The sequence below is a fragment of the Anopheles gambiae genome, chromosome X (genome assembly GCF_943734735.2).
Source record: "Anopheles gambiae chromosome X, idAnoGambNW_F1_1, whole genome shotgun sequence".
NCBI classification, from domain to species: Eukaryota; Metazoa; Arthropoda; class Insecta; order Diptera; family Culicidae; genus Anopheles; species Anopheles gambiae.
Window position 1 is genome coordinate 14,361,763 of NC_064600.1, and position 24,861 is coordinate 14,386,623.

General features: G+C 46.4%; 1 protein-coding gene across 4 annotated transcripts; it reads right to left on the reverse strand.

Moving 5' to 3' along the window:
• Positions 1-582: 582 nt before the first annotated feature.
• On the reverse strand, positions 583-23,654 carry LOC1272374 (protein wings apart-like). 4 transcript variants are annotated; one of them, XM_061663240.1, is made up of 9 exons: positions 23,056-23,559; positions 20,413-20,620; positions 19,215-19,817; positions 14,328-15,388; positions 5,659-9,202; positions 5,316-5,571; positions 3,183-3,259; positions 2,897-3,087; positions 583-2,797 (listed from the first exon to the last, which is right to left on the reverse strand). In XM_061663240.1, exons 3-9 carry the CDS (start codon positions 19,369-19,371, stop codon positions 2,627-2,629), a joined length of 5,457 nt encoding a protein of 1,818 aa, XP_061519224.1. In that variant the 5' UTR covers positions 19,372-19,817; positions 20,413-20,620; positions 23,056-23,559; the 3' UTR covers positions 583-2,626. The 4 variants fall into 4 exon arrangements, with proteins under 4 accessions (XP_061519224.1, XP_061519228.1, XP_061519226.1 ...); XM_061663244.1 differs by lacking the exon at positions 20,413-20,620 and having other exon boundaries at positions 22,497-23,654; XM_061663242.1 differs by lacking the exon at positions 20,413-20,620.
• Between the last annotated feature and the right edge of the window lie 1,207 nt (positions 23,655-24,861).

Here is a 24,861-nt window from a genome sequence, read left to right on the forward strand (position 1 = left end):
TTTTTGTTTTAGTAAAAGCAAGCAAAGCCATTTGTCGTGGTCGTCCTGCTCTACATGAGGATTAAGCCCTTGCGGCCCCACCATTCGTTAAAATCACCAAGCATGCTGGTATGTTTTTTTTTTTTTAATTAAATCAATGAACTAATATAGTTTCGGCCATATACTCCTGGTCATAATATTCCTGGTCTGTCAAAGATTTGCAAGATCCGAAGCAGGAATCAAAAAGGTGACCGTTGGGGAGAGAAGGTAATGCTCAAAACTGTATGCGATGAAGGAACGCTCAGTCCCATAAGAGGAAAATCGAGCTACGAATGCGACAGAGATGGCATGAGAAAATGTCTGCATTTACAAAAGGATAAAAAGGGATTTAAAAATCTCACACTGCATCAACTGTTGCCTAGAGCACGCTGCAGAAGCTCCGAATGAGTGACTATCCCTGGATAGGGTTAATGGACCAAGTACGATATATTTTCGGCATTTCAGCTACATTTTTAAATAAAGTTAAAAGAAAAATCATTTCAAAATACCTACAACACATTACTGTCAAAGCAAAAAGAAAAAATGAATCCACAAACACAACACTTACGTTAGGACAATACGCGTTTTGTAATACTTTTTTAATTAAATACTAGGCGCCCTTTATTATCCAACCGTCTGCGAGCTACTTAAACGCACCTATCAAACGGGTCTACTGCTATATCTGCAACCACCGACAGGGCGTGGGAGGTGGGTGGAGAGAGGACAGCGGGTAGGAGGAGACGACGATAATACCACTAAACCGTCGCATCTTGCCGCATTGGCTAGAGCGACTGTATGCTGCTGGCTGCCCGAAACTACCTATCAACTACTTCCCAACTACCTTCCTCCCGATACACGGAAACCAGAAGGGGATTTTGTCGTCCCCGTACCACCTTCAACGCGCGCGCGTGTGTGTGTGTTTGCGCACGAGCACGTGCCTCAAAAACAAAGAGATCGCAACAAATTTTAACTGTTTTTCTTCCTCCTCCTTCCCTACCTTGCCACCTCTTATACTTTATAAGTCAGGCGTGTGTGTGTGTCGCTCTATTTCTTCTCTGTTCTTTTATACGTCTAATTGATTCTTTCTATAGTATATTTAAAAAAAAAAACGTTACGCGACTTACTCTAAATGTACATCAATGGGGGTCCAACACATTTCCCGCCAGTCTCCGTGCTTTGTTTCCTTTATGTACGCTGGGACTGTGTGTGTCATTGCATCTTTTTTTTAATTCATCAAACGTGTTGTGTTCAGTCGGACCCATCGTTTCATATTTTTCCATATTCTTTTACACTTGCATCTCCCCCCTTAGTTGCCCTGTTTCTTCTCCACCTGACGGTACAAACTAAATTACAAGGATTACAAGTAGCTTTTAACCCACACACACACACACACACACACACATACTAACAAAAACAGACCCATCACACACACAACACTTGTGATTGTTTAATTTGTGTGTTTACGATTCTTTCTTTTTTTTTACACTACTGTTCAACCACATCACCATTGTATGTATACAGTGCACACAACCACACCTATTAACGGCGACATATTTTTCCCTGCCCGCCGCTCGTACAGACATCGTGTTTCTAACTCACTTCGATATCTGGCGATCCCTCCGGCGGTACCTCTCGTACCACGCCACCTTGAACGAGTTTTCTGTACTGTTAATATAACCTAAACAAGGATACCTTAACGATCTACATATGTACAATGTCAGTTTGAAATCAACATATGGTACATGCTGCTCCCCCCCCCCCCCCCCCCCTTCCGCCTGCAATCGCACTTGGCCGTCCATCATGCGTATTTTAGATAATCGCTTCTTTTGTTCATCCTTTTTCGTCCACTTTTCGTGCTTGAGTGTGTGTGTGTGTGTGTGTGGATTTTATAAAATTTTCTTCGACGTAACCTTCTGTCCTTTGTTTTTGTTTATTTTAATAAATAATTTGGTTCCTTGAAGTAGGGTAAATTTGTTTTCCCTGATATTCTGAGCTGTAGTTGTGTGCGTTTTTTTCCAATTGGAACTGAACATGGAATTAGGCAACAGATTTGAATTTTGTGTGCAGGTTTTTTTGTTTTAATTAAAATATCAAATTTCCTTGAACTCCAGCGGTTAAGTAATGCTCCCTACCAATCACGTGCAGCGGGAGCAGGAAAAAAGCAATTAAAAGTGACATTCAAGAACGATCAGTCAAATTTGATGTAATTGAAACAGTCAATAAATTTGAGAAAAAAACATTTTGTAAACGTTTCCCCTGTGATGAAGGAACAGTTGAAAGACCCAATTTAATAACGGATATGGTTAATCGTCCTGGTATAAAACACCATTTTAGTAAGGCTATCCTTACGCGAGGAATTTAAAAAAATCGTTTTGATGACTAAAAATGGAACAGCTAAAAGAATAAAATCAACACACACACCCACAGACATCTCTCTGTCTCTCTCATCAGTCCTACCGAAACTCAGGCTGTGCAGGCATGTTTAAAACCGAGCAGTACATTACAGTACATTACATGCGGCACTTATGTGTGTATGTGTTGTGTCTGGTCAGTACACCAAACAAACCGACCGATTGTGGTCTCCTCACGCTCGTCGATCCTGCCACTACTACTGACAAAATGCAGCTGCTTTGGGGTCGGAGTTACCGGAGCCGCTGCTGCTGCCGCCGGGGCCGCTACTCGCGCGTGCCGCACCGGCAGACTCACAGCCATCGAGCTGGCCGAGATAGTCGATCGCTTCCTTCGTTTGGCGCTTGTGGGCCGTACTTTCTGCGTCCGCCTGCAAAAAAAGGGGAAAAACAAACAAACAAACACGCGTTATTGATGTAGAGCCGCGCCCTCCTACAGCACTCGGTGCCCCGCAGGCGCGCGTACGTACGTTCGTCGTGAGGTTCAGGAACTCGTAGTACCGGCTGAGTGCCGCCACCATGCGCTTGAAGTTGCCGTTCTTCAGATACGCCCGGGCGATCTGTTCCAGCCCGGGCTCGTCCATTACCAGCTGGCAGATCAGCATGCACACGTGGCTGCCCATGTACGTGTGCTCCATATGGTGCTCCGCCTTTTGTATCACTGCAGCACCGGTGGGATGGAAAGCGGAATAAACATTAGTCAAGGAGGAAGGGGAAAATTTGGAACGTGGGCTCTAACTGGCCGCCGAAACTTACGCTTCGTTTCCGCATCCTCAACACCGGCCGCTTCGGAAGGCGTGTCTAGTATTGCGTTTGTTTTCTCCTCCGCATGACTAAGGGAAGGGAAAACGAAGGAAACAGACATTTTATTAAATATAGAAATAAATATATATGTAATTAATTCAATAATTAAATAAATAAATACAATAGTAAATCGAAGTGAGAGATAAATGGAGAAAATGTGGAGAAAAAAACCCGAAGAGGCCACTATTTGACGCAATTCAAGTATCTTCTTCTTCTATTTTGCGTATTGTGCTACACGGACATGCCTATCTATATAGGCTTTCAAGACTTTATTCAGTACCACGCAGCCGAATAGACAGTTCTTGCTACGAGGGCGTCGGTCCAAATGAGGCTTGAACCCATGGCGGGAATGTTATTGAGTCGTGCGAATTGACGATTGTACCATGGCACATTAGCAATTTATTCTCCATGAATTAAAAAGCAAGCAAATCGGTCAGAAAGGCGGAGAACTGGGTCCCATATGGGAATTGGCCAACAAGCGACGAACCTCGTCATTTCACGTTTGAGAAACTTCACCTTCAAGAAATACTAAAAACACAGACAAATTATGTTTTATGCCCCCGCTGTGTAGCGGATATATTGTTCCTGCAGGTTACTATAAGCGCTTGTCGATGGAACATGATATGGCTGACCATCACGACTTTAATTACTATTCGGTGAAAAATTAGACCGGATTGGGGCCAAACAGCCGACCGTAGAAGTAATTGGTTGCATAGTATGCATTTGAAAAAAGTCTTAATAATATTAATATTTGGGAAGATGTTTACAGTTCACTATTAGTGTTGGGTTTCATGAATCTTTAGTTTAGATTCACTCATATGAATCATCAGTGATGAGTGATTCGAATCTCGAATCGACTCTTCAAAGATTAATAAATCTCTAAAATTTTATGAATCTCCAAGAATTTATGAATCTCCAAGAATTCATGAATCTCGAAAGATACATGAATCTATAAGATTCATAAATCCTTTAACATTCATATATCTCCAGGGTTTCATGAATATTTAGAGATGTAAGATTTTCAAAATATTGCATGTGCGCGATCCCACCAAACAACATGTCGTGGAATCAAGCCTCGCATGGACCGTCTTCCAGTAGCAAAACAAACTATCCGGCTGCGTCGTACATGCCAAAAAGCCCCAAAACTATACAGGCTTCCATGACCACGTAGGTTGTTACGTCAAGAAGAAGAATAATGAGAAGCTCAAGCTCTATGAATCTTTGGAGATGTATGAATCCCTCGAGATTCGTGAGTCTTTCGAGATATATGAATCTTTTGCGATTTATGAATCTTTTGAAATTCATGAGTCTTTCGAAATTCATGAGTGTTCCGAGATTCATGATGTTTTGGAGATTCGTGAATCTTTACAAACGATGTTCAGATTCATTGAATCATTTCAAAGATTCATTCAGAATCACGAATCTGAATCAAAATTACCCAACACTATTCACTATATCTTTGGCATAATTATTTAGGCATTTGGTTGAAAATGTGATCAATTATTTTAGTATTTTCTTTAATAATTCCCAAAGTGAACAAATTATATTGTTTGGTACGCGTGATATGCGTGCAGAGCGACAACATCGCCCGGGTGGTTCTTGCGGACATAAGAGAACACAATTCCAAAGGAAGCCAGTTTCATCACAATTAAAATGTGTGTGGGCAGTAAATATTCTTCAGCTGGATTGTGTTTAAAGGATTTCTATAAATGCATTGAAGTTATTTTAATCTTTATCATTGATGGATTTCTATTCCATTCCAACAACAACAAAAACAAGCAGCACTCGTCAGTTTCTTCTCCTGGCAAAATAAATTAATTTTATATTAAACGATTGTTAGTGTCGAAATTCTCATTTGCTTGAGTGATTTTCAAAATTAAATAAGTGGCCAATGTTAACTGATCGTGATCTTGACTTCACGCATTGCTCGTTATGTGAGATATTACTCGTAATAAGAGATTTCGCTCTAAACAAATCAATAATTATCAAGTGCTGTCTTTCGATTCGATAAAGCGTCCCAAATGTAAAGAAGTAATCCCATTTAAACCTCTAAAAAATGGAGTAAAAAACACTTGAACCACCCACCTGGCCTTCTCCTCCTGCTGGTCAAAGTACGCGACCAGCGCCTTGAAGCCGTCCCGGTTCGTCTCCTTGTCGACGTAGCGCAGCACCTGCTGCCGGTTGTGCTGGCTGGGGCGGGCGAGATGAAGCAGCAGCGTCAGCGCTAGCAGGTGCAGATCGAACACGCACCGCTGCGGCACGTAGTTGGCGATGCGCAGCAGCAGATTCATCGTGTTGTTGATCACGTCCGGCTGCTTCCCGACCAGATGGGCACCGCGAGCTGTAGGTGGGGGAACCATTTGAGTAAAGAAACAAAAAAAAAAAAAACACCCCGGAAAGCCATAGCAAAATCATCTTTCTCGCTCACCTTGATCGTCGAACGAGTGCGTCAGCGTGATGAGCATGTGCAGCATCGGCTGGAGCAGGTCGCGCAGCAGCACGCCGATGCTCTCCTTGGGCGTCGCGTCGTCCGTCGGGTAGTGCGGCAGGTCCCGGTCGACCTGCCGGTACAGCCGGACCAGTATCTGCACCAGCAGCCCGGCCCGGTGCTCGAGCAGGAACGTTTGGTTCGCGCAGTTAAACAGGCTGACGTTGTTGAGCACCCGCAGGCAGCGCTCGATCTTGCGCAGCTTCGCCACGTCCGGCTCCTGCCAGTCGGCGGCCCGGTCCGGCACCTGCTCGTAGCACTCCGCCACCGTCTTGATCAGGTGCTCGATGCCGCCCAGGTTGCGCAGCTCGTCCTTGAACCACTCGCCCGCCCGCTGGGACGTGAGCGACAGCAGCGACTCCATCGCGAGCGACCCGGCCGTCACGCGGTCCGTATCGATGTGCTTGCCGCCGCCGCCGCCCTTGCCGGCGCCCTTGATCTCTTCGCACAGCTCCTTCACCCGCTGCCGGTTCTTCTGCAGCTGCTGCTGGGCGGCGGTGCCACCCTCCGACAGCCGGTGGTCCGTGTCGAGCAGGTTAAGCATCAGCGCTAGCGAATCGCGATCGAGATCCATGTTCAGCTTGTCCTGCGAGAACACGTACATGATGGCGGCGGTGCACAGTCCCAGGCTCGGGTCCTGGTGGGCGTCCGACAGCGCGCGGAAGAACCGCGTCACGACGCCGTGCGCCCGCACGTGCATCTTGAACGCCGGCTTCATGCACTTGGTCGCGAGCTGTAGCGCCGACAGGCACCGGGTCGAGATCGGGTTGTCCGGGTGCAGGGCGCTCAGTATGTAGTCGACGTCGTCGTCCATCTCCTGGAACTCGCCGATCTCCTGCATCTGGTGCGAGTTCTTCACGTTGCGCACGATCGTGTAGAACGGTTTCGTCTGCCGGTCGCACCGCATCTTCGCACCACCGCCACCACCACCGTACTCGTCGTCGCCCCCGTCCGTTTCGTCATCGTCGAATGCGCCCGCCGCACCATCGTACGCGTCGCCGGCTGCGTGCTGCGCCCGTCCGTACTGATAGTACGACGGCATGCTGCCCGCTCCCCGAGCCTCAGCACCACCACCGGTACCCTGCAGCCCACCGGACTGCACGCCGCCCGCACTACCGCCCGCACCGAACGTTTTCATGCGCTTCGAGCGGGACGGCATGGCGGACGGTGGTGCATCGCCGTCGAAGAACGCTCCATCAAAGTCGAGCTGGCTCGGGCCGGACGATCCACCTCCGCCGCCACCGCTGCCACCACCACCACCTCCAACGCCCCCACCGGCTCCAGCTCCGACCAGTCCACCAGCGGCCTCGTGCCCATCGCCGTCCACATCATCGTCGAAGGCACCGTCCGTCGCGTACGCATGGTGGTGGTTGGCCAGCAGGCCGCCGTCCGACACGCCGACGCCGGCCGCTCCACCCCCAACACCACCGCTCGCGCCCGCACTACCACCGCCACCGGGCGCATCCCCGCCCGCCTTGCCGTCCTGATCCAGCAGCCCGTTCCCGTGGTCCCATTTGTGTTTGTACACGTGCCGCTTCTTGGTGTCGGTCGCCCCGTCGCTCGAGCCGACCAGCGGGCGGCTCTTGAAGATGGTGCCCTTCTTCTGCAGCACCAGCCGCATTGGGGCTGGCGGTACGGTCGGCTCCTGTGCAGGCGCCGCGGCGGCGGACGGCGCCACTGTCGACGTTGGCGTTGCCGCACTGCTCGACGTCGACTGCTGCTGCTGTTCTGTCCCGAGTGCGTCGCCATTATGTCGCTGCTCACCACCACCACCACCGCTGGTACTCTCCGGCCCGGCAGGTGCGGACGGTTCGCCAAGATAGTCGGGCGGCACCACGTTCTTCTTCCGGCGGCTGTACTGGCGCGTCACGCTCGGCTTCGGTGCCACCGCCGGTGCTTCCGGGGCCATAGCCGCTTCGCCCCCCGTGCCGACGGCGGATGGTGACCGATGCGGCGGCATCGGCTCGCCCACTGCCGCCTCGTCCCGCGGCTGCTCCGCCTGCATTGTGTCCGTCTGCTTTCGGGTGCGCTTTTCGCTCACCGTGCTGGTACCGCGCACCACCACATTGTTGTTGTTGTTATTGTTGCTCGCTGCGGCACGGTTCGTGCGGCCGGATCGACCACCGACGCGCAACAGTAGCGGCTGCTTCGCCCCAGTTCCCTCCGCTCCCTCCGCGCCCTGCTGCTCGTCCGCCGGATTGCTGTGCTTCATCTTGTTTCGTGTGACGCGTGCACCGGCAGGGACAACATTCTTCAGGTTCAGCTTCAGCACCTCCACCCGCTCGGGGGCTGCTGCTGCTGCGGCCGGCAGCAACTCAACCGACGACGGCGGCACGGTCTCGGAGGAGCAAGCGGCAACCGATGTCGTGGTGGTGCAGGCTGCCGCGAGCGCAACGGTTCCCCCGCGAAGCAAACCGCCCGGCTGCGGGTGACTGTTGTTGTCCTGCGTGTTTTCACTCTCCGAGTAGACGTCCGAGGGTGGGGCGGCCGCCGTCGAGCTGTTCTGGGACAGTTCCAGGTCGCTGCCGCAGTCGCTCGAGCCGCGGCTGTGGATGATCTGGCAGTCTTCGCCCGGCGCGAGCGTATGCTTCGGCGTGTTGTTGTCCGACGACGCGCTGCCCAGTATCGAGCTCTGGGAGTCGAAGTCGTCCCCGCCGGACAGGGAGGAGAGGGTGCGGAACACCTCGTACGTGTCGGTGCCGGGCAGCGGGAAGCTCGGCCGGGGCAGCACCGCCGCTGCCGGTTTCGCCGCGGTCGAGGACGACACGGACAGTGGATGTTGCTGCTGCTGTTGCTGCTGCTGCTGCTCGCCGTCCGAAAGCTCCACCTTGCTGCGCTTGGACGATACCCGGGCCTTTTCCCGCTCGATCGCACGCTTCTTGAAGTTGTACTTGCTGCTGCTGCTCTTGCTGCCCTTGCCGGTCGTGGTCGGCCCTGCCGCCCCGCTGCCGCTGCCCGGTGTGGTCGAGCCTGGTGCAGCGGTCCCCCCTGCGCCGCTGGTCGTACTGCTGATCAGCGGCTTGCCGCCGAGCGATATCTTTATCTTCAGCTCCGATTTGGCCGGTGCCGGTGCGACCACGGCCACCTCGCCCGAACCGCCGGCTGCCCCGCCTGCTGCTCCGAGCTCACCGCACGGTGCCGGGGGTGTTGCGGTGTTGTGCGGAAATGGTTCGATCGGTTGATTGTAGAACGGTTGCTCCTGCTGCTGCTTGAAATAGTCGACCGAGCTGTCGTGGACGGTCGTCGTCGTCGTCGTTGGTCCCGTCGCTTCGGCTAGCAGCGTGCGCGGTGGCAAATCTCCATCAAAGTCCTCCTCTTCCTCCTCGTCGTCCTCCTCCTCTGGCTGCTGCTCCTGCTGCTGCTGCGCCTCGAGCGGCTGGTGATGGTGATGATGGCCGTAGTGATGCTGTGGGGCCGGCGTCGGCGGCGTACTGTTGTTCGTCGAAACCTCTTCACTGTCGGTACTGATCAGCATCGACGTACCCTGCGCGGAAAGTGACGGAAAAAAGCGGAATCAGCTAATGGTTTCTTTTGTTTTCATTTTTTAAAATAAATCCCTACTTAATCATGCGCTTAACAAACGCACAAACACACTTGTCGGAAGGTGAAAACATTAAAAAAAAGGAAAAAAAAACTCTCAACGGCGCCTACTGCTGCACCTTCCCATCTCTCTTCAGACGCGTAAAAAGGGCAACAAAATAATGATCTGCCAAACTCCCTTGTTTACAAGGCATGCTGCTGCTGTTGCTGCTGCTGCTGTGTGACGTCACAAAGATTGCTCGAACAATAGTGCGGCTCCGCAGCGGGCGGGAGGGTGCGGGCGCGCGCACACTTTTTGCGTGCGTGTATGGGTAGACGTGTGAAGCCTATTTGACACACACACAATATACAATACTGTCGCCCTACAAGTCCAGGGGTCATCAACGTTCGCCTGCTAGAACGTCAAAACAAAATAAGCTGGGTAACTGTACCAGATTTCCGCAGGCTAGTGCAGCAGTTTTACAATAACTACTTATTCACCTACATTTTTTTTTATTTTTTTTTTCATGAAATTGATGTTATTTTCGATGATAAACTATCGTAATATGTTACGCTATTTTTTAAATGCCATTTCAAAGCCAATTTTTTAGACTTATTCGTAAAAATGCAAATATTGGTTTTGCTCCTATTTTTGGCAGTTTGTTCCTATTTACGGTAACGCGAATATGGATCAGAATTGTTTTTATCAATTAATGTTTATATGTAGTAAATTATGTTTATAAGAGTTTAACACTCTTACTTTCCTAAGATTGGTGTAAAAAGCACTTTAAATATTAATTTTATGTTGCTCATTTTGGTCATCGTGCTGCCCGTTTAGACTGCCTTTTTGATTTGATGTACAGTTATGATTCAAATCCCGGACATTCGGCATGTTTTTATTGGATATCTTTATAACCAGTCCATGAACACGCTTCATTTTAATTTTAGATGTTTGACATGATGTACTACAATAAATTAAAAATGTATCTGACCCATAGTAGGCCCTGATGACACGGTAAATAAATATTTTCTGTCGGTCAGTTCACCACCGGAAGCATTCTTAGTAGTTTTGCTAATAACCGACGCCAGTATAATTTCGTCTAAAATTCTTATAAATTTTATCCGGATTCATTGAAGTACATCGGAATTCATTACAGAAGTATTTATCAACGTGATAACAGCAGTGTTTTTACATATTGTGCCCTGAAGTTCACTAAAACACGTATTTAATATTGTCCGGAATAAAAAGCGAGATTTTTTATCTTGTTTTTAATTCCGGACAACCGGAGTAAATTGTGATTAATTGCATAAAAATATGTGTTTCGACAGTGATAATACCAATTTCAATAAGACCATCGTCTTTACCATTCCAGGAGGACACTGACACTCAGAATTGGGTGTTCGTACTTTAAATACGTTAAAAACAAAAAAAAAAGTAGTAGTGTGTATGCAAAAGCCAAGATTATTGTCGAAATTTTGTGGCTGTATGGAATTTAAATCAAAACGTCCGTAATATGAAGCATGAAGTTGAAAATGTGCGGAAAATGAATCAAAATATCGTTGTTAATTTATGCATTTTTGCAATGTTTTAAGTAAATGTATTGCAAATCTTTTATGTTTTATCAAAGTAAGAAGGTTTGATTCAGTTAACTTAGGTATTAGGATGAATTAGTAAGGAAATATTAAATGCCAAAAATGTCTTCAGTGTCGAAATTCGTAATTCGAAGCAATACGGTACAAACAAAGCAGCCATGGAAGAAAAGTGACAGCTTGACAGGTATAGCGTATGGCACTGACTGACTCACAAATAAGTACTTTTCTATTAACTTATTGCATTAATCGTGAATTTATCGCATTTGATAGAAGAAATATCGTAGTAAATGTCAATATTTTCACATAATAATTGTGAGACATTTTTTACCACTTTTTACATAATTTCACGTGTTTAGTTACCCTGCCAAAAACTAGTAAATTTACCATAATAAAAATAGTTTATTTAAAAAATCTTCACGAAAAAAGTCTAAAAACATGGCTTTGGCAATTCATTTCATTCGACTTCTGGAACCATTTGCCGACCCCTGCCGAAAGCGATAGAGGGCCGGAAAGAAATGCGACCGGCTGCTGCTGCCGTCTGCAGGGTTACCCGCGCCACTCTGCCACCGCCGCCATCTTTAACACACGCGCGCGCGCGAAAGTGCCAATAGATGTCGGCGGAACGAAGGGCTCGACACACACACACAATCTGTAGGATGCACAGGCAGGCACAAACACACACACACATAGCAGCGCACACAGAGTGTCATGTGGGTCATGTTTCCCCCTTTTGTTTGTTGTGTATCGCCCATCGTGTTGTTCCACTTTGCTGCAGCAGTGGGTCCGCCGCGCGAAGCGAATGAAGGAAAATTTCACCCACAGCAACTTACCAGTCATCGGCATGTGTGCAGCACACGCCGTGTGCGTTTGATAGCAGAAAAGCCACAACTGTAGGCAACCGCCGGACAATGATAATATAAAAAACGACACCCAGCTCTTTAGTGGAAAAGCGCGGGCAAAATAATGCTGCTGAGCAAGGCAACACACAGTTTACGTCGCACGGGCACGGTGCTTTTTTCTCTTTGGCACGACACTTCTACAAATGGGGTTAGTGAGGAGGGTGGAGGGGGGATCGAAGGTATTGGGGATGAGGGGGGAATGTAAAAGGCACTTGTGGGAGGCACCGGGTGAACGCGAAAACTTCGAAACCCTTTAACTACGGCTGTTCGTGCGAACGAGCGCGCGCGCGTGTAACTGTGGCTCGACGCGCGGAGCGAACAAATATGAATGCACCGTACGGCCTCCTGCTGCTGCTGCTGCTCGACTGACGAATGGTACGTTACAGTTTTCAAACACACGCACACAGCCGCACCGCAACCGCCTGTACGCCGCACTGTCTACAGCTGTAGGGCCCGGCTAAAGCGGACGCACACAGCGACACGGGCGGGTTTTCCGTCTGTGCGCGCGCTCTAACACCCGTGGCCATCCCCATATCTACACGTCATGTGCGCGCGCGCGTGTGTGTGTGGTGGTGCGTGTGGGTTAGATATTGACTCGCACACTTCACGTCAGTAGGCGAAAGGAGAAATCGAGATAGGGCAGGGTTCGTGTGCTCGTGATGAAAATCGGTAACGAAGGTACAATTGTTTGATTTTTTTTCAATTATTTTAATACATGACTTTAAGCCTCTGTGAATGTAGCTCGGAAACATTATTCGAGAAACTGAGGAACTAGTGTTTGGTAAATCTGATTCTGATTCATGAGTCTTAATGAATCTATTAAATGATGAATGAATCTAAATCTCACAAGATTCATATAGCTCCAAAAAATCGCGAATCTCTAGGGATTCATCAATCCCAAGGGATTCACCTACTGTCGTGCGAATTAACCACTGTACTACGGGGTCGCGCAAATTCAATATTTTGAAAAGCATACATCTCTAAAGATGTATGAATCCCTGGAGATTTATGAATCTAAATAGATTCGTGAATCTTATAGGTTTATGAATCTTTGATGATTCAAGACTCTTTCAATATTCATGAATACTTAGTGGTTCATGAATCTTTAGAGATTTATGAATCTATATGATTTTGGAATCTTTGGTGATTCGATTCGCGATTCGAATCTCTCATCGCTAAAGGTTCATATGAAATTATGTTTGAAAAATTCATGAAACCCAACACTAGTATGAAAGAGCTGTCATACTCAAGTTGCGACAACAATTGCATTGCAAGAGAAACAAACCGATTTGTTTGATGTTGTGTTGCTGCAGGATTATTTTTGGGCCCATTGGCACATCAAATACAAATTAGAACCATATAAAATAAACTTGTTTTTTTAAGTCATCTTTAAGAGCAAATATACGTTCACAATTCTTATAATAAATAAAAATAGTCTGAACGTATTGCTGCGGAACTGTATCTGCTGCCACAACATTTTCATATACCCGAGTCTAATTGTAATGTGGTTCATTTAGGTGGCAGACGGACAAACTTCAGGACAAACTATAAGATTCACGAATCCATGAAGATTTAAATTTCTCCAGGGATTCATGTATGTTTTTCAAAATATTGAAGAAGTGAATATCAACTTAAGAGCTCTGCGATAGGTTTGCTGTTCGGAAACAGTAATGCCTCAAAAAGGCAAGTAACCGAATCGCATTCATATTGAAGTAACCCGTCGGTGAAGGTCTTTTCTAACTTTAGTTGTTCTTTTCTAACCTTAGTGGACCGATAGGTTTATCCACGACAAATTTCTACAGGATTAGAACATTGCAGTACTATTTTATTATGTTCCAACCGATCGAACAGATCTAAAACTGCGGCTCGTGGATTAAATGCGGCCCTAAAAAGCCGATAAAGATTTTAATGAACAACTCATTTTTGTTGTTCTTGTATTGTTGTGTTTGTGCTAATTTGATCAAAATTAATATACTTGCTATTTCAAGACAAAACTCAAGCATGAATGCTCTTAAGCTGGAGAAAAAGATATTTTTATTTTGTTTTTTTTTTTTCATATCAAACAAAGATTTAAACGTTCAGGGAACGTCAAAATGATCCCCAACAACTGCGAGCCAAAACAGCCGCCGATCTAAACAGTTTGCGATTTTTATAAATAGAGAAACTAATTTGAAAATCCAGAAAATTTAATGCTGGAGCATGGTTAAACACATTGTAACAAATTTTCATCGCAAAAATCGCCCAAAAAATCGCAAGAAAGTGTGCACAACACACCTTACCAACAAACCCTGCAAAGCATAAGAACGAAATGATGGCAAACCATATGTACCTTACATTCAGGTACGGCGGCACAATACTATGTCTGTAACGGAACCGCCTTGTTCTACCCGTGAAGCTATTTGTTTGTTTGTTTGTACGTGAGTATGTTAAACCATTTTCCTTCTACAGAAAGGGAAGGCTCCAAAAATCAACTGAACAAATAAAGTTGAAGTAACGCACAAACGGACTGTGTGAAAAAAGAAGCCATACAACGTTACAGCAATAATTTTTACAATACAATTTACAGCCATTACGAAATTAAAATATTTTTTGTTTTACCTTGGAGATGCGCAGCAGGATAGGCCGATGCTCGCCGGGCGATGGCAGCGGCGTTGTCACCGTCGTTGTGGTCGGCTTAACCCCGTACCGTCCCTCCCCACCGGAATGGTAGCCGCCGGCCGGGGAAGAAGAGGAGGACACGGGCCGCTGTGCCATCGGTTGGTACGTCGCCGTCGTCACGTGGGCATCCTGATGGAGCTGCTGCTGTTCGAGCACACCGGCAAAGGATGGGTCGGTGGCCGGCGGTCCCAGGCTGCCGTACTCGGGCGTACCGAGGGTCGGCTGATGATTGCCGGTCGACCGCCCCGCTACCGTCCGGCCGTAATCGTTGCTATCCTCGTCCTCGTTGTAGTTCACCACCCGGTTCCGTATGCGGGACGAGTTGCGTTTCGGTTGCTCCTGCTGCTGCTGCTGCTGCTTCTGCTCCTGGTCGCCGGCTCCGGGCGCTGCCGGTTCTTTTTTCGCCTTCTTCGGACGCTTCTCCTTCTTCTCCTTCTCCTTTTTGGGCGGTTTGGCGCTGGCGGCTGGCTTACTACGCCCAACCGCACCACCACCATCCGCCGGTTCGAGCGATTTCTTTTTCCGGCCCGGTTTTTTCTCCTTCGTAACGGGTAGCGTGTGCAGTAGCTGCTGCTGCTGCTGCTGCATGGCGTAACCGAGACCGGCGTCACCGGTGTGCTGCCCCACGTTCGCCGACTGGGGCCCGGTGGGCGAGAACTGCGGGGTCGCGGCGGCCGCCGGCAGCGGTTGATAGAACTGTTGCTGCTGGGGCGATGTCGTCGTCACGTTCGCCCGGTTGCCCCACAGATCGGATGGGCCGGCCGCACCGTACCCACCGCCCGCCGCGTTCGCCCCGTACGGCGAGTGATGGCCGAGATGGTCGGTCGGGGGCGGTGGCGGCGGCGGCGGTATGGTGTTGCGGCTTTTGAAGAACTTGCGCGGCCGGGCCGGCTCGCTGTTGTTCGAGCCGAGCAGATTGTTGACGACGCTGTCCGGCGATTCGCCGGTGCCGAGGTCCAGCCCGGTCGCATCCTTCAGATCCACGTTATTGTACTCCGCAACTGTAGCGCAAAAGCAAACGAAGGGAACCATTAGTACAGCATTTAATTAATCTTTTAATTGTATACTTGGCGCAACAGTTTTGATTAATTTTGCTTCATCCAAAGCATGCATCGTGGTAAACATACTAGAGCAAGTGTGTAGGTTCTTGCAATCAACATGTTTCCCTAATTCCTTATCATATTGGCTCACGTGCCAATCTTGTGAGCGCATTTTACAATCGTCTTTGAGATTTGATTTGGTGTGTTGACCCGTCCGTTTCGATAGATTTTTTTTAATGCTGAACTTTATTTTAAAAACAAAATGCAACTTCCTGGAAGCAATCGAGCTAAACTTCCAGGCTTGACGTGAATTGAGATTGAAAATGAAATAAAGCTAATTAGTGCGACCTCGCTTGATCTTTATTTTAATTACGATCAACACAAGGGACGCTAGTGTTCGAGAAGATTACAACAAGGAATGGAGCCCAAAAAATAAATAAATACAATTTTCCTGCGAGTTGCGTGGATAATGCATTCCGATGACATCAGCAATTAGAGTAAGTGCATCAATTATGGATATAGCAGCACCTATTACGGCTAGAACGAACAATATTTTAGCTCTAAACCAGATGATTTGCTTTCTGAAGCTACGAATAGACTTTGTTTAAACAAATATGAACATTATAAAACCTTTGTGCTTCAGTAACTCCGTCCTGGCCACTTCCACTTACATAATATACCACCCTTTTTAAAATGTGTAGTCTAGATGTTTGACATCTCTTAACATTTTGCTGCGAGCAGCACTGTAAGAGTTTTAGATATTTTTAAACATCGAACCCTGATTTTATCTAAAATTCATCATTTTGGAGCCAATGACTTCACGGTAAAATTTCGCAAAATTCCTATAAAAAGTGCGTTTTATTTTTTCGTATGTCTATCAATGTCACAGCATGTTATGGACGCATTGGTTAAAACTTTTGGTCATTTTAGTCGCAGTGCAAAGTTTACAAGTGACCAAATCGGGAATTTCGTTGTTATTTTCGCAATCGAAACGAATTGATATCCATGTTAAGCATGAGTGATGAACAAAATGTTACAAATTAGAACCAATTTAAACAAAATAACGAAGAAATGGTGGCATACGAAAAAAAAATTATAATTGTTCTTCCCCGATCGTTTAAAATTGAACACATCCCTACCAGAATGTTTAAAAATTTCATTAATGCTTGAATAATAGCTACGCTTCGTCATTTAAACCAGCTTCTTAACATAGACCTTTGTGATCTGCACTACTTTGCGCATCGCGCGGAAACAGTAGATGGCATACAGTTTTCAACTGATAAGAAGGTTTGCCGAGCGTGTGCAAACCAGTGTTTCAATGTGTGTTATCGATATTATAGCAAATTTGCCCATTAGCAGCATTCTACAAGGATTAGCTCTGCGATAGTGATCTAAAATGATTATTTTAACGTATTTTATGTTTTTCACACACTTAATTATGTTCCGTTAACCGATTATTGCTTGTTGTGGGTAAAAGCCACAATGGAAAAAGAGTTTTTTGGTGTAGCATACACGATTCATGGCTCATTGCGAAACGCTGGCAACCCAAAACAAAATAAACGTCATAACGATGACATACTATAGCCATAATTGATACACTTTGATCCTGGTGCGAATCAATTAGGATATGTTTGCCATTTTTACAATTATCAAATTTTAACCAAAAAGCCATTTCTGTTAGATTGAACAATTCTTGTATCTACACAAAACATCTAATTTTGTTAACTAAATAATGTTGACATGATCATTCTGCGGGTTGAAAAACTTCTTTGCATCTTAGCATATTCCCAGCTTGTTATAGTGAAGGTCTAGCTTGTTCTAAAATTCCGCTTTAATGCTAAACACGCTTTACTAACATGTCCCGATAACATCTTCTGCACCTCGTGTTAATTTGAAGTTAATTTTGGTTGTAAAAAAATGTGCCTCACAACCCCGATAGCAGACTTATTTATGATTTTTGTATCCACATGGCTTTATACACTACGCGAAATTAAAATAGTACCACCAAGTTTTTTTGTTGCAATAATTGTGGATTTGCATTTCCGGCAAGGATTTTTCTAGTTTAGAATGTTAAATTAACGTGTTTTAACTTTCAAGCACAGCTTTAATATATTGTTAATCAGCCGTACCGGCGAACTCGTTCGTTCCCGGGAACGTTCGCCGCGACGCTCATTTTCACTCATTTCACAGCCCTCTAGATCAAAATTTAGAAAACCGTATAGATTTTGTACTAGCCAACCTAGTGGTACAACCCTGCCCACTCATGAGCGACTCGTTGAGTGATACTCGATCTGTTCCAAATGCTCCCAAACAGGGTAACCAAATAATTTTTTATCTAGTGTCGGAGCTGGATAGCATGCTGACCACTTGATCACTGCAATAAGATTGTCAAAAATCCAGCCTTAAGTAATCCAATCCATGCTTGTAATGACTTGTTCACACTTTAAAACTGTTTACAGGTCTATTTGTTTTTCAACAGCTATCAAATAGTTTACAGGGCTTTCCAAGCCAGTTTCGAATGTGAACATTGTTATTCGCCGCATCCTAGATGCTTTTCAACAGCTGCTCAGCAAGCTGCAGCAAGCAGCAAGCAACAGCTGAAGCTCAACAGCTTCAAATTGAAATTTCAGTTTCAACACATGATTTTCAACACATAACAAAGAACCGTCAAACTCAATCCAGCTTGAGACGTGTTGAAAATCATGCTGTAATAATTAAAAAAATATGTTGAAGGAAATGAAATATCAGATTGGTGTGGAATAACATTTTGCTCGCGATGGATAGCAATGTTTGCATCCGAAAGTGACTTGGAAAACTCTACAAACCCCATCAAGAATCGCTTACGTTGGTATATATGCAATTGTATCATACAGTTTGTTATACCACTATTTTTAACAATGAAAATGGTAATCATGCACGATTTTGATAAGCTATTGTTAACTGATACACAGCTGTTGTATTGATTCTTCACCTATCTGTCGCTGAAACCTTGTTTTTGCTCCGAGTTTTATATGAAAAGCTGTAGTTGTTGACGTTTTTCACTATCCTGCTGACTCAATTGTCTGTTTAAAACGATTTTTGATCCATCTTCAAGGTCTTAATATAACTTTACCATATTCACTTTTGCATTCAACCTTATTTTCATACGCCAGATGTTGCGATCAGTCTCCTGGTATTTTAATAAAAAAATGATATAGATATTTGCTCGTTTTGAGTAACACATTCTTTTCTGATGATTATTAATCAAAACTAAACCATAACTTATACGAAATCTCGAGAAAAAAAACATAAAGCTGTTTAACGCGGTGGTACTATTCATATTTCGTACCTGTTTTGAGGAATATTTCTGCCAAAATGTAATAAAGTAATGTGCTTAAAAGGTGTAAACCAGGTTATTTTAACATTCTGAACTAAAAAAAATCCTATTCGGAAAGGCAAATCTAGAAATATTGTTTAAAAAAAACATGGTAATGCTATTTTAATTTCGCTCACTGTATATGACGCACTGGTTAAAAAATAAACAGCCATAGTCATCGTTAATGTAGCTTTTAAATTATCGCTTCGATCGTTCCCGTTTCTATCTAACTTACAACTCCCAACGGCGACAAATATGTGGCAAAGACGGAAAAATATTTTTCCAATTGAAGACCACAGAAATTCTAGTGTTTCAGTGTCTAAATGTTCCACTCTCAGCAAAGAAAAAAAAAGTGTAAGCAACACCTTTTACACACTACAACTGCATGCTTTGCTAGTTTCTGCCAGCGAGGCGATTCCATCATATCCTTACCATAGCTTCGGCTACGTATCGAGGTAAAGCTGGTGATGCCCCAGCGGCCAACCAGCCCGGCCGACCGTCTCGGCGCCGGGCAGTTCTCCTTCCGCCGCTCCTTCAGCAGCGATTCCAGCGGGACCACGACGCCCTGCGGCTTGTTCCACTTCGACATGGCAAAATTGTGTAAAAGTCTGTATGTAAACGTACGCTCGCTCGGTCACTGCGTGTGGTATGAATCCGCGCCGCGTTGCGGTTGTCTGCCCTATAAAGGGGGGCGGTAGGTGGTTTTGGGGTGGAAGGGTTTTTTTTACTGAGGGTCCCCCTTAACCCCTAACGCCATTACCGACGGCAAGGACAGCGGTGGTCATCGCCTTGCCCCTCACAGTAGTGTTTGTTGTTTTTCGGTCACAGCGTTGCCTGCTCTCAACAGTTTGCTGGGACCTCCTTCGCATTGCCGCTGCTTCTTTGTTTTTGTTTGCTTTTTTGTTGCTGTTGTTGTTTTTCACTTCACTGGCACTGCTACACCGCTACACCTTCGTGTGCTGCTGCTACTAACTTTTCCACCATCGAGCTGGGGGGGGGGGGGGGAGGTCTTTCTCTCTTCAGCCCCGCCGGAACCTAAAACGGGAAACAAAAAAACGCAGCAAAACGTAAGACACAATGGCGGGACAAGGGGTGGTGTTGAGGCAACACGGTCAATTCCGGGATTTCTTGTTCTTCCGCTTCTTCTTCACTAAAGGATGCACCACTCGCTCCCACGCTTCCTCGCCTGGATTGCACGCGCCGGCGGGTTGATTGAAGACTTCTTCTAGCACGGGGCCGGATCAGCGGTTGATGGCGACACGGGGTGTGTATGTGTGTGCATTGATTGGCATGCAGCTTGGAGTTTGATTGCTCGAAACACGACGGGGAAGGCGCAGGCGAGTGGCGGGACACGGTGAGCGGTTTTTTTTTTTGCTGTTTTCGGATCAAAATGTTTGGTGGTGGCCTGAAGCAATTGTGGCGTCCGAGCGCCTGTCACCAAGTGGAGCCACAGCCAGCTTCTCCAAAACGCATCCACACAAAAACACACACATACATGTGTGCAGCATTTCACCGTGCCGTTCCGGAAATAGCTTCACTTTTTCTTGCGGACGGCGCCACGGGCTCCCTCCCTCGACCGGTTATAATTTTTTTTTTAATTTTTTGGTTTCATTCAAGCAAGTACACTTACACCGCGAGCAAATGCCGCAAATCGCTCGGAAAGGAGGACAATGCAAAACACTGTACAGTGGCTGGCTCTGGTCACCGAAAAATAAAAACTACACGCACACACCCACACATGCACACAGCAAAAATGAAGAAAGATGAAGATGATGACGGTGTGATGATGTTGGTAATGATGCTGCTGCTGCTGCTTTCGATGCTGCTGCTGCTGCCTGCTGTCGGTCGGAACGAAATCAAACTGTCAAAAATCTTCTCCCATCTAGCGACGACAACACAAGCACACACACACACACACAAAGAGCAGGAGAGAAAGAGAGAGAGAGAGAGAAAGAGTGTGTGAACGCATGTGAGAAAGTGAAGGGAGAGCAAGAGAACGCTACAGCGAACCAGCGAGAGAAGCCGTTCCCCGTTTGAGAAGTGTTTTTCGAGACAAAACGATAATCACTGCTTTCTATAAATCTATATTTTTTCCACTTTACACAACTGTCAAGCTCTTTTTTTTGTGTTTTGAATTTTAAAATAGCAAAAAAACAACAACAACAAAAAGAAGTGAATCCCAAAAAGGGAATGAAGTGCAGCAATTAGAATTGTTCTCGCACACACACACACACCTTTCTCTCTTTCTAGCTCTGTTTCACCCGGCGCACACACAGGAGTGTGTATGTGTGGTCATTGAGGAGTGTTGACCAGCCAGAAGAAGAAGAAGAAGCAAGAATAAGCAGCAACAACAACAACAAAAAAAACACAAAATAAAACAATACCAACAACAGCGGCATCGGCTGAATTGGATTGCGCGACTGTTGACTCATGGTGCGAGGGGGAGGAGGAGTGTGGGCAACATAGAGCGTTTGTTGTTGTTGTTGTTGTTGTTGTTGTTGTTACAAAAAGTAGATCCAAAAATTGCACAGAATTTGACGAAACAGCGAGCAAGAGAGAGAGAGAGGCAGAAAAGGGGTTCACGTAGATGGAATGTAAAAAGGTGCGTGTGTGTGTGTGCGTATATTTGACAGACGCGTTGTCGGACTGCATTTACAGAGAGCAAAAGAGAGGGCGAGAGAGAGAGACAGAGAGAGAGAGAGAGAGAGAGAGAGAGAGAGAGAGAGAGAGAGAGAGAGAGAGCGAAATTGTATGACGTTTCAATTATTCATCAATACTAAACCGACACAAAAAAGAAATGCAATTAATTTTACGTTGTACGTATTGAGCAGCCTAGTACATTACGGTTGGACAGACGAACCCTTACACCGAAAGGTGATTTAATACTTTTAATATTTTAATGTAACGATAACAAAAAGAAACGAAAGGGAACGAAGGGACGGCAACACCAAGCGTTCGCAGTTGCGTACACGCACACCAAAAAGGAAAGGCGCATTCCACTTGCATCGGGCGAGCGAATCGACGCACCTTCCCCGCCACTCCAATCGGCATCCCTCCGGACCCTTGGTCGTCCGTGCAGGGGGGGGGGGGGGGGGGGGGGTTCAGAGTCATTCACGAGACGACGGGGAAAAAAAAACAAAACTAAAACCAAGAGCTACCGTGTGAGACTGTGCCGAGTAACAAAGGCCAAAAACAAAAAAAAAACAACAACAACAAAACATGGCCGCACACCGTGGACCACACAGCTTCGTGTCTGGAGGAGGGTCGTCCTTTTTGTTTTTTTTTTTTTTTAATTTTGGGACAAATTTTCCCCAAAATTTACACTTTCACGCACATACACACATACACGTGTTAAGGGCACTTGGCGTTGCACTGGTTATGGTTGTTTGTGGGGCTGACGGGCTGTTTTTTTACCTTCCCGCAAAGGGCGCAAAAGGATGATAAGAGTTCAGCACGAAGTTGGGGGCCCGAGGCCAGGAGGGGATGGCCACATAGAAAACGTCAGCCGAGAATGCAAAGGGGAACGGGATGAATGATGAACCAAGGGATGGGGGGGGGTATAATAAAATCATACTTTTTTTAGGCAGAAAACGAGTTTTCGGGTTTTCCTGTTTCTCAGGCTCAGCCTCGCAGCACGAAAGCGCAACGAAAAGGTGGATGTGAGCGGGAAGGGAAAGAGGGAGGCGGATAGGGGGTGTTTGCTTCTAAATTTACCTTTTTCCTCTCACTGAAACCTCCTTCTCACTCACACACACACACACACACAAGCGCGCGCGCACGCACGAACAAGCTCGCTGAGTTAACTCCTCCGCAGAAAGGAGGAGGAGAAGGGTGGCGAACGCGCTCGGAAAGGAGGCTGGAACGCCGCTGCCACCGCCGCAGCCGCCGCCGCCGTCGTCACAGAAACTGTCGTCGAAAATGTATGCTTTCGATATCACGCTTGAGACGGAAATTGAAAATCTTCTTTCACTGTTCACGAGAATCGTACAACAACAACAAAAAGCGACGAGTGGGGAGGGGGGGGGGGGTCGATATAGAAAGAATACAAAAACAACACACCGAAACGCACAACTGACCGACGGAAAGGGAGGGGAAAAGGGGTTGTCTTCACTCTCGCACGTTTGGCGCGACGCCGTGCTGCGCGAATCCGTTTCTGTTTCTTGCGTATCACTAGCTTCCTCTGCTTGCGTTTGCGGGCGAATTGTTTTGCGCAAAATTTCAAACACACTACTAGTGGGCCCCGGTGCCCTCACAAAAAAAAACACACTCACACCTTTTTACACTTTGTTTTCCGCTTTGCGCCTAGACTTCAGGCTACGTTGCGATTGCGTTCTTTCCGTGCGTTTCCGTGCGTGCGGGCAGGGCGAACAAAAACATTAAAACCACGGCAGACCCGCTCTGTACGCTTCACGCGCGTATGGGGCTAATAAGCGAACTGTCGGCAGTGCTTCCCTGTGTGTGCGCGAGCCCATCTGCGCAAGTGTGCGTGTGTGTGAAAGAGGGAGAGAGCGCGAATATGAGTTTTTTTTTTTTCAATCCTTTTCTCTCTTTCTTATGGCTTTAATGCTGCCGAAACCGAACGTTCAGTGCGTGTACCTAGGGGGGCAATTGCGTTCTTGCTCTTACAGCGTGTTTTCTTTCGCTCCCACCCTGCCTAGTAGAACTAAAAATACAACTCTGCGTGTGTGTGTGTATGTGTGAGTGGTTGTGAGAGCAGGACACGCAATGCACAGTTAAAATCGACTTCCGGGCTTGCGGGAATGGAAGTCTCACGAGGTTTTTCAATTACAAGTTTTAAATTCTTCGCCGACGGCGTTTGCTTGAGAAAGGCGCGGTGGAAATGCTTCACTCACCTCAGCGCAATCGTGCTTCAGTTTCGCAAGTTCTGCGACGTATTTTATGTTCGCAAAAAAGATATCTTTCGCTCTCGCTCACACTTTCTCTCTCTCTCTCTCTCTCTCTCTCTCACTCTCTCTTTCATCTCTCTCTCTTGTTCTGTAAGCTTAAAAGAGAGAGAGAGAGAGAGAGAGAGAGAAAGAATTCTACCTCACGCATACTATGAAAAACGGGTCTCCCGCTTGCTCCGAATTTCGCAGTACGCATTATAAACGGAACATACAGTTTGCTTTCAAAATACGCGGTTAGCCGGACGTCAATCGAAATCGCCGCCAAAAATGACGTTTGGCTGCCGATTTTGACATCAACGGCGGCCGTTTTGGTGCAGAAGGTAAAATCGAATCTGCGCTGTACAAAAGAACGTTCTCATCTGAAATATCGAGCTCTTTTGCAAATTTAACCATTAAATGCTAACTGTTTATTGCTTTAGGCCCGTGGCAGACCTCCATCGGGCATGTCAAAATTTTAAAAAGTGAGAATTGTTTTCAGACTGGTAGCGTCGGGCGTGCGATTTCGTCGTACGGTGGAATCATTTTTTTTTATTCCGTCCCAAGTGCCACAAATCCACTAAAAGACCACTAAACGGGTTCTAAACGGCTCAAGCTCTCTACCTAAACGGAATATAGAAAGACTACGTTTAGCAGACGGCAAACGACTCATGCATTCTAAAAATAGCAAAAAGCTGATGGTGCTATCTGTTGGTGGGATACCCCAACCAGTTGAGCTACATCGCTTGGGGGAGAGCTTTCTCATTTCCTCTGTACTGTTGTATGGTTTCGCATTGAGGTTATGCATCGCTAGAACTAGAACGGCGATACGATTGTTTAAATACTAAACTCCAATGTAAACCACCAGCACTGAAGCAAGTGAGATTTGAGTGATGGTCGTTGGTGTTGATACCCACGTATCTTCCCAAATAAAAAAATCCACTCGATTTTCCGTTGCCTTGATAAACAGTGATTTTGAAAGGAGTTTGCTAGCAGACATCGTTTCGTCGAAATGCGGCTAATGCGAAACCATAGAGGGAAGAAAAAACCTCTCCAAGCGAGGAAAGCTCCGCTCACTAACAGATGGCGCCACCAGCTTTTTGCTATTTTTAGAATGCATGAGTCGTTTGCCATCTGCTAAACGAAGCTTTGCTATATTCAGTTTAGGTTGAAAGCTTGAGTCGTTTAGAACCCGT

What these genes read in the sequence shown, in the direction of transcription:
- LOC1272374 (XM_061663244.1), bottom strand. Translation starts at nt 19,371, where the DNA reads ATGTCGAAGTGGAACAAGCCGCAGGGCGTCGTGGTCCCGCTGGAATCG. An exon ending in GCACTCGTTCGACGATCAAG is followed by an intron (nt 5,572 to 5,658) that starts GTGAGCGAGAAA and finishes CCCCACCTACAG; the next exon opens with CTCGCGGTGCCCATCTGGTC. An exon ending in TCCTGAACCTCACGACGAAC is followed by an intron (nt 2,798 to 2,896) that starts GTACGTACGCGC and finishes CTTTTTTTGCAG; the next exon opens with GCGGACGCAGAAAGTACGGC.